This window comes from Stegodyphus dumicola, chromosome 1 (assembly GCF_044657685.1).
Source record: "Stegodyphus dumicola isolate Sdum_Otavi_A_Nest chromosome 1, ASM4465768v1".
Classification (NCBI taxonomy): Eukaryota; Metazoa; Arthropoda; class Arachnida; order Araneae; family Eresidae; genus Stegodyphus; species Stegodyphus dumicola.
The window spans coordinates 6,784,791-6,803,313 of record NC_140768.1 but is presented as its reverse complement, the minus strand read 5'-3'; the positions used below and the strand labels follow the sequence as shown (position 1 = coordinate 6,803,313).

General features: G+C 33.5%; 1 protein-coding gene and 1 long non-coding RNA gene across 2 annotated transcripts in view; one reads left to right on the top strand and one right to left on the bottom strand.

Annotated features, from left to right (window-relative positions):
- Positions 1-18,523, top strand: part of LOC146999038 (uncharacterized) — a 610,841-nt gene that overhangs the window by 428,911 nt on the left and 163,407 nt on the right. Inside the window, exon 2 of the long non-coding RNA XR_015040080.1 lies at positions 9,738-9,834. This is a non-coding gene — a long non-coding RNA (uncharacterized LOC146999038). The remainder of the gene's footprint in view (positions 1-9,737; positions 9,835-18,523) is intronic.
- The window catches only part of LOC146999039 (uncharacterized), a 141,384-nt gene that overhangs the window by 50,733 nt on the left and 72,128 nt on the right, over positions 1-18,523 (bottom strand). Inside the window, exons 2-3 of the mRNA XM_085812468.1 lie at positions 13,322-13,451; positions 1,118-1,260 (exon numbers count right to left, since the gene is read on the bottom strand). Of these exons, the coding sequence (XP_085668594.1) occupies positions 1,118-1,260; positions 13,322-13,451 (273 nt within the window). The remainder of the gene's footprint in view (positions 1-1,117; positions 1,261-13,321; positions 13,452-18,523) is intronic.

Here is an 18,523-nt window from a genome sequence, read left to right as displayed (position 1 = left end):
CTTTTCATTTCGTCTTGACCTGTTTCAATCTTTTCTTGTACAGCTTTTATGTCTTCTTTGAAAGTTACTTGACCAGCTTCCAACTTTTCGTGCACGGCTTCCATTTCCTTTTTAACAGATCTCATCAAAGATCAAGATTCCGTTAAAGGAGTTTAACGGAATCTTGGCCCAATTTCATTTCTTCCTTAACGGAGTTGACGGCCCCTTCCATCTTTTCTTGGAAAGCAGCAAATGCAGTCATCATTTGCCTGAATTGTTTTTCCATCGCTCTTGTTATTGGCATTCAAATCCCACTTCTGACACCAAAAATTGTTGCGTGCGTACGGGTTCGTTATGAAATGAATGCACAAGTCCGATGAAAAATGAACAAAAATTTATTATTATCACAACAAAAATGCTTAAATTTTCTCAAATTATCATGCAGTATTACAATATCTCACAATAGTTATCTTTTAACTACTCAAATGTCCAATAGAACGTAATTCAAAACAGCTAAAGAACGCTAATCCGCGAATTCGCTGCAATCAACAACAGTAGTTTTCTAAACAACAACAAACTAAGCAACTACTACAAACTGAGATGTTTTCCTCCTTTTATAAGATTTTAAAATCACGCGCTAGAATTTTCCAGCACTTTCTCGAAATCAAAAAGAGATATTTATTAATTTAACGCACGCGCTCTTGTATTTTTAAATTTATAATTGAACTAACATTAGCTTTTTAAATACCAAATTCGTAACAATATGAACGAAATATTAAGTGAACCTAGCGCCAGAGTGTCATTATGGTAAACATATAGAGTGAATTTTAAAAAGTACATTTATTCTATTGTGGTTTATGCGCTGTCGACGAAGTAGATTTAATTCAATCCTATAAGTTTAAATGAAATTCAAGAAAAAAATGTGTCTGATTTAATATTCCGTGCAAGTGGTGTACACATCAGATTTTTTTACAGGTGTACAGGGTGCATTTAAATAGGTAATATTTCTATATATTGTTTTTGGGCAATTTAACCTGCAGCACATTAAACAGAAGTATTCTTGAACCTACATTGCAGAATTTGACGTTAAACTTGTGCTTTTTAAAAGAAATAACACCAATTGCATTCAATTTATTACCTTCTTGGATGGGTCCCCTTACGCAGAGCTCGAGGAGAAACTGTCTGGCTCCGGCTACGACATGGTTGAAGACTTTCCTTTGCGTGGCGGTGAAACAATGCTTCATATGTTCATCTACGCATAACACGCTCTCTTTTAATTGGCTGCAAAGTTAAAAAGATATGTAACGTCATTTTCTGAACAATTAGAAAGCTTCCATGAAAGCAAATTACAACTAACAAATTAAAGTAATTAAGAAGCACAAGAAGTATTAAATCTGTATTACTTTCGCGCATGGAAACATTGTAAGCATTTCTTTTGCTGTTACTCACAAAAATGTATTTTCAGTTCTTGTCTGTATATATTTTGGTGCTACTTTGGTAGACGGTTGCACGGATTTTTGGCGATTTACGTCGGCGCTGAAAGCTTTCAGATTTTTTTTACTAATATCGTAAATACGGTCTATATTATGCAAGCATGTACGTTCAAATATAAGAAACAAATTACAGCACTTATATGTATAATATTTATTAGTAAAAACTTTATTCGGGATAATGATATTATTTATGAGATTTAAAACACGTAAACTTTAAAAAAAAAAAAAATCCATTTAACGTAAAAACGCTGAGTTTTTTTTTGCAGACAAATACCATTGTGGATATGTTTACATGATTACAACTATAGATTTAATTAATATATTATTGCAGATTTCAAATAAAAATATCGGAATATTTCATCTAAGCGTAGGTTAGAAATATTACCATCTAACATGCATTCTTATTTGCGTTGGTTTTGCAATATCCGGATAAGGATTTTTTTTAACTTTTCTTAAGTTTCAATCGTTTTGAAATTTTTTTTGTTCATAAATCTCTGAAATGGAACTTGCCTTTTACGATAAAAGACATCACTTTCATGATACTTTTAATGTAGAAAAAAGACATTAGCGAAATGGAATGACAGAAAGTTCTTTTTTGTTCGATTGTCGAATGCTCGAGCATCGAAGGAAGCCATATCCTTTACGCCTTCTGCTGCAGAATAATCTGGTTGATATTTTATTCTTCAGTGTGTCAGAAGTACAAAAAACGAAATATATTCTGTTTCGTATACTTTAAGTAACTCTTCTTTCTATTATTTTTGCAATGAATGTTAAGTGAATCCGACCAAATCTTTTAAAGATATTAGTAAGCAAACTAATATCTTTAAAAACTTTTAAAACTTTGTATATATATATACAAAGAGAGTTCACGTTTTGGTCTTTTTATTAATTCTGCTTCACCATTTTCAGAAAACTACTCATACTTTTGTCAGCATGTCGGCATGCCGAACGATCGAAAGCAGCGCAGTGAAAAATTATTTGGATTTTACTTCTTTCTAAGAAGTAAAAAGGAAGTATTGTAATCGTGAAACGTTTCAGGCAGCATATTTCAACGAAAATATCCATTTTGACCGCTTTCGAATGCAATTTAACGATGTTTTTGCGTGATATCTGTACGTAAGGACAGAATAAAAGACTCTTTTCCTCAAAAAAAAAAAAAAAAAAAAAAATTATAAAACTGCTTTAAAATGAATTCTGAAGAGAATTTTTCGTGGCGAACATATGTAACTATACGTATCTCGCATAACTCAAAAACGAGTATGCTCAGAACTTTGAAATTTTGTATATAGGACTACTATAATATGTACATATGCACCTCGTATTTTGGTTGCAATCGGCCGCGCCAAACGCATATAAATATATCCACTTTGTTACCCGGCTCAGTGATCTTAGTTTCTTTACTGTAAATTGTACATTTTTTGTTTTAAAAATGATTGAATTATGTTGTTCTTATCTTCCGTTCTAGCTTTATTATAGTATTTGAATAGAACATGTGGCAACAATTCGATAATTCTTTAAATGATATAAATTTTGTGCATTCTGAGTTATAATATGAACGAAATATAATACTGTTAAGTGAACTTAGCGCCAGAGTGTCGCTATGGTAAAGAAATAGAGTGAATTTTAAAGAATGTGTTTCTTCAATTGTGGTTTATGCGCTGTCGGCGAAGTAGATTTAATTCAATCGAATAAGTTTAAACGAAATGCAAGAAAAAAGGCGTATAATTTAATATTCCGTACAAGGAAGTCATGTGGTGTGCACATCAGATTTTTAAATTAAAATAACATGTGTTCAGATCCCTATAAAAGCATTTTGAAAAACTAATTTAAATAATTTTCGGCAATTTTAATTTATAGAAAATATTAATTTTTCATTAATTGATTTTTCGAAGTCCAGTTTTGAAAGTAAAGATGTTTATAACTGTTTCTTTTTCCTTTAACAGGAAATTAACAAGAAAAAAATCATATCGAATTCGCTGAGTTTTTAACAATTTAAAACATTCATGCAGGTTCTTCATTATTTAATTTCTTTAAATATAATACAGGGCGATAATATTTGGTGTCAACAGTTTAAAGAATGAATCAACGCAAAATGCCGTTTTGAGACTTATAGGCCCCTCGGTCTAACTTCCCTTTGGGCTAAAAAAGGAAAAGAAATGTATTCGAAAAAATAGCTGATAAATATAGCAAAAATAAATAAATAAATAAATAAATAAATAAATAAAATAAAATAAAAAAATAAAAACTAATTACTAAGAATTTTAATTCACGCACTGGAATAACTTGATCTTTTTACCTTGGAGATACCTTTCATAAACATAAGCTTTTTACGTTGGAGAACAATTTTTAAAAATTAAAACTATTTTTGTATTAATAAACCTAATTCCAAACAATCGAATGTCAAAAAGATTCTTAACGTTACATTCTTCATTCTATTAAATATGCGCCTTTCTTTATTACTGCTTTAAAAGGTGTATCAGAAACCCCTATACCGACAATGTTAAATTGGCCATTTTCGATGTACCTTTTCTCAAAATCTGCTGTAGATACAAGCTTGAAATTTTTTCTGTAATTAAAGTATACTTATCTGATTATACTGAAATGAGCTTTTGAAACATTTTGAATTTTAGAGTAAATTACAGAATATTTTGTTAGGCATAGTAAAATTTAGCACTTTTCTCACATAAATTTAAAAAAAAATTCTAAGTTTATTACAAAAAGCTCATTTCAGTAAATATTGGGGAACCTAATAAATAAGCCATAAAAAGTTTAAATACCTGTGAGCAGTAGTTCTTGAGAAAAGGTACATCGAGTATAAAAATATCACGTTTGCAGAAAAACGCTTTTTTATGTAAAAATCCTCATTGATCAAAGCAGTAGATGACAAATTAAAAATAGATTTTTTTACACTTCCAATTTTCATAGAAATTAAAGAAGGGTATTTTTAGAAAGATAAAAGTATGGAGAATTTGAAAATGCAAAAATCCGAAATCACAATTTTTTGAAGATTTTGGGGTTCCAACACCCCTTAACAAGGAACACAAAACAAAATATTCAAGTTCCAATTAATGATTTGACAAGTGTGTTGTTTTTGATATGTTTTAAGCTATTCGGAGTAGTTTTCTAAAAGTAATTTTCTGGCAGATTTATGTTGATTATTTTCGTAAAATACATCAGAATAGATTTCAAATAATTTTACGAAAAGATGAACCAAATTAAGGGGACTCATAAACCTTAAAACCCATAAGATGTTCGAATAGGTGACTGTTGCAAGAATTGGGATAACTTATTTATTTTAAAAGCAATTACTACCAACCTTTTACAGCTGACTACATAATGTAGCTGCTTTCTGAAATAGTAATCAGAAAGTTTGTGTTACCACAAATATTTTTATAATTTAATCCCCTTTGTGACAAAATTTTTCGTCATGTTTCCAACTTGCGCGCACAGTTTAAAACATTATGTTTCATAATTTAATTCCATATTTAATATATAGCTTTTATAACATTTGGAATCTACTGTGAACCTAAAATTCTAAAAATTTTATGTTAAATTTTTATTTTATTTTGAGTTAAGTTTATAAAATGTATTTTATTAAAATTTTTTTTAATGTTTTCGTCCATAAAATTTTTAAATATTAAAATATTCATCAGATTGTTGGTTCAGTTAGAAAGTAGTGCCCATATAAAGAATTCCATCAAATTTCAAGTATGTACCATTAGCCAGTTCTAAAATATCTTGCGCGCAAGGTGGAAACATGGCGAAATATTTTGTCACAAAGAGAATTAAATCACAAAAATATTTGTGGCAACACAAACTTTCTGGTTACTATTTTCCAAAGCAGCTATATATTGTAGTCAGATGTAAAAAGTTGGAAGTAATTGCTTTTAAAATATATAAAATATCCCAATTCTTGCAACAGTCACATATTGGAAGATCATAAGGGGTTTAAGGTGTATGAGTTCCCTTAAAAAAGCGAACTGAAAATCCAGTCTGTTTTCGTTTAACAGATATATGATTAACCTCTCAACATTATTTTCACCTCGGGCATCTCCTGAAGAAATTTCTATTCGATTTCCTTCCGTTGATAAATAGCCCCCTCCCCCAACGGTTTGGAACGCCACCACGGAAATGATGAAACGTCTCAGATAAGATGTGTCTATCTCCAAAGTTATACTAGAAACATATCGGAGTTTAGACAAGTTGGAAAAGAAAAACTGAAGTCGAGCGTTACGTCAGTGTAAGACGCAAAAGTAAATAACACAAAGTCAATTCAAAAGGGAAAAAAAAAAAAAAAAAAAAGATGACGACAAAACTACAGGATGCCATCCCATAGCTTTATAATAGCCCCTCTAGGGCTAACAATCTATCAAGTCACTTCACTTCGCCTCTATCATCGGGTGATTTATGGGCAATCCTTACCACAATCGATGGGAATCCCTTATTCCCCTCTTGGGAATCCCGCATTTTTGTATTTTCTTCATTTATTCCTTCAATCAGGTATCGTGTCTTTTGCACTGAAGACAACTTCCGGTTGCCTGTGATGGATGTCGTCATTCCAGAACTGTCATACACCGGCGACAGCTCGTTTACTTTTTGATCATCGGGTATGGGACTTTTTTTAGTTTTCGGGTGCATTCTCTGAAGATTATGTCATGTGTAGAAGCTATTTTCTGCCAGCTCCCTGAAGCTTGTTTCTTTACTAGCAGGAGTAGGAGGGAATTATTTCTTCAAAATTCGATGTCAGTTCGCCCCGCAGTGCTTCTGCTCCTAAATGGGATAGATGAATAGACGATATATTGGTTCTTTCTCCTAAACGGGATGGCAGATTGTAATTCTCCTTCCAGTTATTTATGATGTAGATAGTGATGAAGATAAACAGGATAGGGCATCGATTTATTTACTCTTTTGCGGTCAGCCGTCGTTTGGAAGAATAAGACAATGCTGATATATGAGGGATCTCAAAGTATATTTAAGAACAATATAATGTATTTCTCCCGCTTTCCTAGCATGCCTTCGTGGTGTAGTGGTTCTGCACACTGGGCCGGTATTCCAGAGATCCGCGGTTCGATTCCCAGCGAAGGCGTTGTTAATTTTTCATCTTTCTGGCTTACAAAACATTCTAATGTCTCAACAGTGGCGCCCGAACTAAAAGGGTTGTTGGATGAGGATTCTCCGCACCCAGTATTTGGCGATTGGGTCCCCTAAAAACCCCAGTCGTCCTTTTAAAATGGGAGTATATAAGGTTTCATTTTTTGGTTACTGTGTGATGTTGAGAGGCCCCAACTTGTCAGCAATAGTAGTAGTGACTGCTATGAACTGGAAATTACACAGACTCTTAAGAAGGATTTAACTCCCTTTTTATTTCACTTTAGAAGTCACAGTTGCGTTCACTCGACGCTCACAAACTACGCCGACCCGGCGGTTAAACAAAAATAGAAAAGTACAACTAAAAATGAATGATAGGATGAATAACTAACGAAGTCACTATCAACGAGGCTCTATAATTGTAACTATCTTAACCGCGTTCTAAGATACAGCTGAGATTCAGCAAACTTTCTGATTAAGAAGTTGAAAGATTCAACTAACTGCCGAAGTAGGCACACAGGCCGAAACGCGCGATTCTTAAATTTCTACCTAGCAACCTTCACGCTCGTGATTCAAAAAAGCACACTTACAAATCTCGTTTTTCTTCTATTTAACTCAAAATTACTTCTGCTAAAAATTTGAATACTCTGCGCGTTCTACTAAAATTTACATACTCTGGCATTGGCAATTCCAGGGGAAAGTAAAGGCTTGACAGGAAAGATAGCTTAAAATAAATGTTAGTTAAAATAAATATAAACCGTACAACTGAATTTAAAAAAAATGTGTCTGTTATTAAAAGATTATGATGGCCAATATTTTCAAAAGTTTTGCATACAAGGAACAGAACATAAAAGCTTTCCTGAGTTTTCAAATTTATTTCCAAGATTTTCATTATCGCGCAAGTCCAGGTTTGTTTGCACAATCTAACTCGTTTATAAGGAGCGTAAAAGGACAGCGAAATTTGCTCGTTATAACAGAGTGCTCGTAAAGAACGAGTTCGTGGAAAAATTATAAAAATTTATACATTCTTAATATACAGGGTGTTTATAAAGTCCCGGACCCATTTTGATGTTTAATAACTCATAAAATAATGAAGATATAAACAAACTTATGGTATTTATTGATAGAATAACTTATACATTTTCTTTTTCAGGTTTGAATATCTTTACTTTTGTAAATATCGTCTACGCGTGTGGTTAATTTCAGATAATTTCATTTTCCATTCTAAATATCGTCTGCATATTAATTGCATTTTTCTCTCTTTTGTTTTTGGCATCTTTCTGGCATTGTTAATCGCTATAATGTGCGCATATGGGGACCTGAAAACCCCCATGAATACTGTGAGGCACAAAGGGATTCCCCAGAGGTTAATGTGTGGTGTGGACTAATGCACGAGCGAGTCATTGGGCCTTTCCTTTTTACAGAAAAGACGGTCTCATCAGTCGTATACTTAGACATGTTGGAAAACTTCGTATTTCCACAACTAGAAGAGCTTCAGCCACATGTCTTTTTGCAACAAGATGGTGCACCATCTCATTGGGATACCATCGTTCGTAGTTCTTTGAATGACCATTTTACAGGAAGATGGATTGGGCGAGGATGTCCAATACCTTGGCCACTCAGATCACCTGATATAACGTCGCTGAACTTTTTCCTTTGGGCATTTGTAAAGGTCAACGTTTACAGGAGGAGAGTGTCGAACATTGATGACCTAAAAGCCAGAATGACAACCGCACTAGCCTCTGCGGATCCCGACATGCTTGCCAGTACCTGGCACGAAATTGAATATCGACTTGATATTCTCCGTGCGACGAAGGGGGCACAAGTGGAAGTTCATTGGCGGGGGGTCATGAAACTTTTTGAGTGTATCTAACCATTTATGTTGTTAATTTTAATCTATCTTTATTATTTTATGAGTTATTAAACATCAAAATGGGTCCGGGACTTTATAAACACCCTGTATTATATATACTTTATTTTTTTATTTCGGTACGGTACAAAAAAAAAAAAAAAAAAAAAATGGTTCATTCGCTTTGAACTGCCTTATTGTCTCTTTCTTGTGTTACTGTTCTTCAGAGAAGACTCACGATCAGAAAAATATCGTCATTTGCACCCATGCCTTCGAAAAATTAGAAGTTTCCTACTCTCTGACAGGCCACTGAGTACGTTGGGGATGGTTCAGCTTGAAATTCTCCACATTCGTCGATATTATCGCCGCTTCATTATTTGTTTCATCTGCTTTAGCTTGAATTTCAGCTACAATATCGTCTGAGTAGTATTACCTCCGAAGAGGAAACGTCTTCTTCTTCATCAGTCATTTGACCCTTTTGAGAAATGTCCAATCTAGTCTTACGGATGTAACTGATAATGCATGTTGAGGTAACGTTTTCTCATGCAACGTTCATTAGACGGATCACTTCGAGTACGTTTACATTAACAAATTAACAATTGAGATTTGAGATTTTTTTTTTTTTTTTTTTTTTTTTTTTTTTCTGCTATGGGGGGGAAGCATCAAAATCAAATGTTTACGAAAGTTTGATTTAAATTTCTGCTGATTTCTTTGTCCACAGGCTGGATAACACCAATAGAATTCGATGGTAAAAATTCAGTCCTTATCACTCTCCAAGATAAAAAAGCGCACGTCCAGTGCACGTAGGATTTATGACTCATCACTAACTTTCGGTTGACTACGGAATATTAAAGAATGCTTTCCAAGAAAGGATTAGTTCAGCTTGGGAGGTGGAAGTCAATAAAAATTTTAGGAATCACAAAACTACTGCCTGCTATAACCGGGTTTGCTCGCTAAAAGCGAGCTATGCTCCCATAGACATAACATTGCATCAACCAAGTATTTCCGATTTCCTCGTTAAATCCGGGTTCTCGTTAAATCACGGCTGGTTATAAGCGACTTGTTCTGTATTATACAGTAAACATTATACGAAACTATAATAAAAGCTGAAAGAAGTCCGAAAGCTAAAGCAGAAACAAAATTCAAACTACAGTTATAAGGAAGACATAAATTGAATTTAAAATTTATCTGAGTCAGGGAGATAAAAATGTCATTTCCCAAACCAGAAGCGGAACTGGGAGAGATTTAATTTTAAGAGCCATAAGAATGCTTTTATCATTTTACGAGAATATCACTTCTAAATATTTTAAAAGCTTTCTCTTTTTCAGTGAAAGATGACGGAAAAAATGCGGATTGCCTCCAAGGTATTCTAAAATGCAAATGATTTTTCAACTGGCTTTGGATTGCTGCGTTTTCGAGATATGCGTAAGTTTCTATTACATCTTAACAGTTCAATATATAAAAATACTTAAAAATAATTCAGAACATTTTAAATATTTAATAAGGGAGAATTATTTCACATGAAAACATAAAATAAGCTGCCGGTATATTTTTACTTCCTAGTACGAAGTAAAGAAAGTATTGTAATTTTGGGTATCATATTTCAGTTAAAATGTTTAATTTGACCGCACTCGAGTCTATTTGAATAATGTTCTTGCATGACGTCTGTACATAAGGACAGAATAAATTACGCTTTGTTTCCAAAACGGATTGTAAAGTGGATTTAAAATGGGTTTAGAAGAGATTATTTTCGTGACATCTGTACGTACGAAATGTATGAATGTATCTCGCATAACTCAAAAACGAGTAGCCTTAGAACGTGAATTTTCCATCTCTCCAGCCTTCTTAGCTTGCCATCGTGGTGTAGTGGTTAGCACACTCGTATTCGAGAGGTTAGTGATTCGAGTCCCGGCGAGGACATCGCTCATTATTCATGTCTCCTGCTTCGAAATAAGCTAATGTCTCTACAACGTCGCTTGAAATATGTTGCTCTTATGTCCCGGTTCAGGTTTTTATGCCTTTTGTTAATCTGCATGCAATAGTTGTAGAATTATAACCTATTTACAGACTATTTAAGTGCTACTAAGCATAAAAAAGACGCCATATGTTTACATTTGAAACGTATATTAGCATAGTGAATTAAGTCAATTTCTCCACCAACTTCGGTGTCGTTTTGCTGAGTGGGATGAAAAGAAAACTTTCAGTTTTATGCACGAATAGAAAAAAATGGCTTGGACACAAAAAACGTCGCTTCGCCGAATTTCGAGGGCTTCTGGATTTCAAATATCCAAAAAAACTGTTCATTGGCGAATCAAGGAGTCCGGTTATAAGATTCATGTAAAAATAGCTCGATCATTACCGCTGTCAAAGCTTCGCAAACGAATAAGATCATGCCATTTGCGGAAAACTCTGGAAGGCAGAACAGGGTGTACTAGCATGGCGGTGCTCCCATTCATACCTCTAGTTCGGTGCTCCCATTCATACCTCTAGTTCTACAAAAAGAAAAAAATGTGATGTGTACACCATATGACTTCCTTGCACGGAGTATTAAATTATACGCATTTTTTCTTGCATTTCATTTAAACGTATTGGATTGAATTAAATCTACTTCGTCGATATCGCATAAACCACAATAGAAGAAATACATTCTTTAAAATTCACTCTATTTCTTTACCATAGCGACACTCTGGGGCTAGGTTCACTTAACATAGTTATATTTCGTCCATATTATGACTCAGAATGCATATAAATTTATATCATTTAAAGAATTATCTAATCGTTGCCTAATGTTCTATTCACACACTATAATAAATCTAAAACGATGTATAAACGAAATTAAGCAAACAGAACAAAAAAAGAACAGTTTTTCACAGACGATTCAGTATTTCTCATTCAATTAATTCAGTTCTCACTTCTTGACAAGGCAAAAATACATAAAAACTTAAAATATCTGTATTAAAAATTATGAAGCAAATTTGAAACACTTATTTCCTCGAATAAATTTCAGAATAGATTAAACATGATTTAATTCGCAATTATAAAAGAAGGCGTTATTTTTGTTGTTACGAAGTTTCTCTAGACTGGCAACAAATTCGCTATTTTGCGAAATTTGAAATGCAAACAAGCATATCCGACATCGCAAAATTTATTAAGCTTAGCTGCACTTAAGCAACTTTTAAATTGTTGATAACTCCACAAATATTGCATGCAGATTTACTAAAGGCGTAAAAATCGTAACCGGAAGATAAGAACAACATAATTTAATCATTTTTAAAGAAAAAAAATGCACAGCTTACAAACATATAAGAGTAAAGAAACTGAGATTACTGAGCCGGTTAACCGAGTGGATATGTATATGCATATATTTATATACATTTTGTTCTGCCGATTGCAACCAAAATACGAGGTGCACATCGACATCTTATAGCAGTCCTATATACAAAATTTCAACGTTCTTAGGCTACTCGTTTTTGTTATGCGGGATACGTACGTACGTACAGACGCCACAAAAAATTCTCTTCAGAATTATTTTAAATCAGTTTGGTAATTTTGTGGGTGGAAAAGAGTCTTTTATTCTGTTCTTACGTACAGATGTCACCCAAAATATGGTTAAATCGCATTCGGTAGCGGTCAAAATTTGTTGAAATATGCTGCCTGAAACTTTTCACGATTACAATACTTCCTTTTTACTTAGTACTTAGGAAGTAATTAGTTAGACTTGGAAAGTGTCACTGTCCTTGAATGGCCACCAATGAACCCGATCGAGAATGTGTCTCGGAGAGTTTATGGGAATGGAAGTCAGTTTTCTCCCGTGAATGCCTTAAAAGCAGCTATCGAGAGTGCAGTGTTGAATCAATGTTATAACAAAACTGAATTCTTTGTCGATGGAGAAACTCATATTTGACGTTGCACGGAATAATGGGGCTACTGCAAGGTATGTTAAATAATTCGAAACTGATTAGAAGTTTTTAAAATGCTAATTTGTGACTCGTATTCTTCTGTGTTTTTATTTTTTCTAAATACTCGAAGTAAAATTAAAATTTTGTGATTTAGTCCCATTGTCTTCATAAGTGATTTACAGGGGGACTTATACATCTTAAAACCCATAAGATGTTCTAATATGTCATTGTTGCAAGAATTGGAATAACTTATTTATTTTAAAAGCAATTACTTCCAACATTTTACAGTTGACAACATAATATAGTGAAGAGTAATCAGAAAGTTTGTGTTGCCACAAATATTTTTATAATTTAATCCGCTTTGTGACAAAATTTTTCGTCATGTTTCCACCTTGCGCGCTCAGTTTAACACATTCTGTTGCATAATCTAATTCCATATTTAATACATAGCTTTTATAACATTTAGAAACCACTGTGAACCAAAAATCCTAAGAATTTCATGTTAAATTTTTAATTTATTTGGAGTCGAGCTTATAAAATGTATTTTATTTAAAAAAATCTGTAATGTTTTCGTGCATAAAATTTTTTAATATTAAAATATTCATCAGATTTTTGGTTGAGTTAGAAAATAGTGCCCATATAAAGAATTCCATCCAATTTCAAGTATGTACCAATAACCATTTTTAAAATATCATGCGCGCAAGGTGGAAACATGACAAAAATTTTTGTCACAAAGCGGATTAAATTATAAAAATATTTGTGGCAACATAAACTTTCTGATTACTAGTTCCCAAAGCAGCTACATTATGCAGTCAGCTCTAAAGAGTTGGAAGTAATTGCTTTTAAAATAAATAAAATATCCCAATTCTTGCAACAGGCACATATTCGAAGATCATGAGGGGTTTAAGGTGTATGAGCCCCCGTAAAGATTCTTCTTCTGAGACACTGTAATTAACACAAAGATACAGTTTTTAATCTGTCCCATGTTCAGAGTCTTTGAACGACTTCCATACCTGCAGACTGCAAGAAGCTCTGATCGGGTGGTTGCCAGTGCCAAGTCGTTATTTTGTGTCATTGACTGGAGGGACTCTAGACAACCTTGAAGTCGGTGGAGGGTGCACTCCTCCTCTCCCAGCGACAAAACTGCAACAACAAAGTAGGGAAAAGATTAGCTTTCCTAAATTATGTAAATAACACAATGCAACATAACATTAAAACAATTGTTTTGTTTATTTATTTATCAAAAAGCACTCGATGAAAGGAGGGAAGTTATCACAGAGGACTTTCTGTTGAAAAATGACTTATATTCACATTGCATATAAGGTAAACATATTGATATCGAAATTGATTTTCTTGGTAAAATGCATTTAATGAGAATTTGGAACCAAATAGGAACTTCGGATTTAGTATTAGCTCACATTACTGAGACTGAGATCAATCGTGGAAATTTGAGCTAATTTTCACATTTGTACAATAATTTGTACTATAAAACTAGATAAAGGATATTATGATATTAATATTAAATCATAGATATTTGTAAATCTCGTTTCTAGTATTTCCTTGCCTTCTTCAAAACGCAATTATACTTAATAGTAACTAAAACGTATTTTACTTTTATTACACATCTTAATTTGTTCCAAAATAAAATGTTCTATTCCTCAAGTAAGATTCTCAAATGATTTTTATTCAACGTATGCTTCCTAGTTATATAGTGGTAAGTCATAGTTCGAATTTAATGTTTTTAATTACTATGTTTTTGACATAGCTATAAATATTTTCAAATTCGGTCCATAAAGTAAAGTTTAGTATTTCCATTTAATATATTTTTACATACTCCCATTTCGACAGCTTCTTGTCCGAGAGACACCGCTGTATTTATATGAAGTGATAGTTAGATACATTTCCCAACTTTAGGCTCTAGATTAAAACTGAGAAAAAAAATATAATTTCCATCAGCAGATTTTATGTCAAATTAAATCTGAATCATCTGAAATGTTTAGCTTATTCCATAATGAAGAAGAAAAATCCTCAAAAGATGCAATTTCGTCCTTTTTCAAAAGTTGATTAAAAATATGTTTATCCGTATTGGCTCTTTTTTCCTCTGTGCTCATCCTCGGAGATGTCGGATTATCAGATAAGTATTTTGGACAATCAAAAAAATGCATGGATAAGCATCGTTTATAAATTAGGGTGTCCTTTACAAACTTAGGCCCACCAGCGGCCGAGCGGTAACGTTGCTGAACACTGGTAGTTCGATCCGAGGTTCGAATCATGCGAACGGGCTGGCTGCATGGGTGTTTTCATGGTTTTCCCCATGTGTAACGTGTATACGAGCCAGTTCTCTTAAAAAGTCCTCCACGAAGGCATCCATCCCTTAAGGCAGATAGCCCTCGAGTGCTTTGCCGTAATCTAATAAACCAAACCAAACCAAACCTTTACAAACTTAAACAACAATGCCTTCATTATTTGATAATTAATCGTACCGAATGATATCATCTTCTCAAAAGTATTTCTCACATACAACGCTCACTCGGAATTTTTTTAATTTAGACATACCGTTTTAATGTATCTTTTCGAAACTTGAAAGCTGTATATATTCGTTGGTTTTAACGTAATTTGATTCGCAGACTGAAACGCAACATCGTGCAGGCATGAAAGTAGACTTAACTCATTTTAGCTCTACAAAGAAGTCGATAGCTATATTTATTAACAAATTCTAAAGAAATAAATAAACTTAACTACCAATGTTAACTTAAAAACCAAAACAGCATGACTGCTTTACTTAAATTACTTAACTCAAATTTAGTAATAAAAAATACATGAATAAGCTTATTCCACAACACAGTGCAACGTTAATGAACAGCACACAAACTAACATAGGAATTCTTCGCTTAAAGCAGTGGTTTCCAACCTGTGGGGCGCGCCCCCCCAGGCGGGTACGAGACTGTTGCAAGGGGGGCATGCAGCTGTTTCCAAAATATCATTTTCGAATACAAACCAAAAAAGTCGAATAGGTGTCAAAAAATGAATGAGCAGTATACGTAATCCACAATCCTCGCCGCGAAGTTTTCGGGTACAAATGCTAAAACATCCCATCTATTACAAGTGGACTCTGCACTCCTAGCGCCATCTAGCGAACTTTAGAATTAATTCCGAAGTAAAAAACTTTGAACTCGATTTGCGTAGGAGGAGACAGTCGAACTGCTACGCAGTAGGAGAATTGGAACCGCTTTGTATCTGAAAGCGCGTTTAATTATCGTGGATGTTAACTGTAAATCAATTATGACTGTATATATGTATATAATAATAATAATAATAATTTTATTGTAATTTTTATGTTGTAGTAGTATTAATTATATATTCTTTTTTTTTTGTTTTGTTATTATATTTCTTATAATAAATATATTATATTTTTACATAATATTGTATATTATTTTGCAGCCCATTAAATAAATTATAATATCAGTTTAGTTTATGAAATTTTATTTTAAGATAAATTAACGGGACGCAACAATTTGTTTTTTAAAGGGGGGCGCACCAATTTTTTTTTTAAAAGGGGGGCGCCGGTACAGAAAGGTTGGAAACCACTGGCTCACAGAGTCCACAGAGAAGCGCGAAGGGTGAAAGTTCAGACGCCTTTCGTGACGTCAGATCACGTGACTTTGAAGCCGACCAGGCCATCTATTCACGAAGGTCACGCCGTGACTGGGTGTCAAAATGCTCCTGCTGCCGCAATGGTCTGTCCATGGAGGTAGGAGGTAAATAGGAGGTACTTCCAACCTCCATGGGTCTGGCTTACACCACCTCACTCTCTCGGCCACTCGAATAAACAAGGACCCCTGCGAAAACCCACGGGTCATTGGAAACCGCCAAGATCGTGATTTTATATCCCCTTCGCCGACACTGCCTGGCCACAAATCTTAGTCACTAGCACGTGTTTTCCTGCGTCGATCCCCGAGGCGATATACAGAAACAAAAGTATAGATAATGAAAGTTCATTTAAGAAATCGTTTACCCTTATTTTCGCGAGCCCGTCGTAATCGCGAAAATTTAAGCCTTGCGAAATGTTTTTTTTTTTTTTTTTTTTTTTTTTCCGCCTCAAATAATAATTAAAAATCAGAAATTTTTCACTTACCCAAAATTTAATGATTTATTGCACAGTTACAAGCTTTTTCTTGACAACTTTCTTTCTTATAACTATTTTTTGAATAATCATATTTATCTAATATTAAACACTAAAATTAATAGAAGGCAGCTCATTCACTTAGAATACTATTTATACCAGCTTCTTTGAAGCCATTCAAAATTATCTCATGTTTGGCTTCAATATTATTTAATGCGTGCACAAGCTAAGAAGCGTGAATCGGTTTTAGTCGTGATATTAGCAAGTCCGCAGATTCTTTTTCCTCTAGAAATTGAAGCTCATTAGAATACCACTCAATAAACCCATTCTTGAGCAAACACTTGAACTCGTCATTTACAGTTAAGTCCAAAGGAAGTTTCTTAAAATGCTGTATGCAAAAGATGTACTTTTGGAATTTTTCAACTTTCTCAATTTTACCCAGGTACTTTTGAAATTTTTCAACTTGCGGTTCTGTTCATATGAAATTCGCGAAATTTTCAGCTCGCGAAATCACCGATATAGTCATTTTCGCGAAAATTACGGCCCGCGAAAATAAGGGCTTTTACAGTATTTCAATGATTATATTAATGCTTTAAGGGAGATCCTACATCTTAAACCACTTATGATCTTCGAATATGTGATTGTTGCAAGAATTGGGATATTTTATTTAGTTTAAAAGCAATTACTTCCAACATTTTACAGCTGACTACACAATATAGCTGCTTAGGGAACTAGTAACCAGAAAGTTTGTGTTGCCACAAATATTCTTGTAATTGAATCCGCTTTGTGACAAAATGTTTTGTCATATTTCCACCTTGCGCGCATGATATTTTAAAAATGGCTAATGGTACATAGTTGAAATTTGACGGAATTCTTTATATGAGCTCTAATTTCTACCTGAACCAAAAATCTGATCAATATTTTAATATTAAAAAAATTTTATGCACGAAAACATTACAGATTTTTTTAATAAAATACATTTTATAAGCTCAACTCCAAATAAAATAAAAATTTAACATGAAATTCTTAGGATTTTTGGTTCACAGTGGTTTCCAAATGTTATAAAAGCTATGTATTAAATATGGAATTAGATTATGCAACAGAATGTTTTAAACTGAGCGCGCAAGGTGGAAACATGACGAAAAATTTTGTCACAAATCGGATTAAATGATAAAAATATTTGTGGCAACACAAACTTTCTGATTACTATTTCAGAAAGTAGTCATATTTTGTAGTCAACTGTAAAAAGTTGGAAGCAATTGCTTTTAAAATAAATAAGTTATTTCAATTCTTGCAACAGTGACATATTTGAAGATCTTATGCGTTTTAAGGTATACGAGTCCCCTTAAGCATATTGATTATTCTTGGTGTTGCGAAGGAGCATCTTAACATTGACTGCGATGCGGAGAATTAAACATATTGCGATGTACTGAAAGAAAAAATAATAAGTTTCAGTTCCAGCAAAATGAATAGTTTGCCTATGCTAAATATGCAAACTATTCACCTAAGTAATTTGTTTTAGCTTCTCATTTGGCATACGAAATTTATATTTACGACGAAAAATTATCTGTTTTCGTGTATAATATCGCACTGCCAAATAGAATAAACTGTCTCCTTTTATTCAGTTTTGCACTGAAAGAGATTTCTAGCATATCATAAAATTTATTCATGAAGTAAAATTTCAGGATCATATTATTCGAAGTTCTCTGGAGCTAGCCAATGCACCACATAGGATTAACGCATGTGTTCCTCCATATCAATTAGCTCGGTCGGAATGGCTCGTCCTTCCCGCATTCTATGATTAAATTATGATTAATGACAATGACAGGAGGGAAAGATTTCACTGTGATGCATCTAAGAGCAATCTTGCAACAGAGTAAACAGCAGTGAGTAACAAATCACAGGCTGAATTTAAAATTATTCTTAAATGATTACGTTCTGCTTCAGATAGGGTCGAATCGGCTTGCTTGATATCCAGTAATCTTCGAAGCCATTATAAAATCGGTGTAGTTGGATTTAATTTAATATGAGTATGCTAAAAATGCAGTATGATGCATAAAAATGCTTATATATTGTTGCGTTTTTCTTTTCT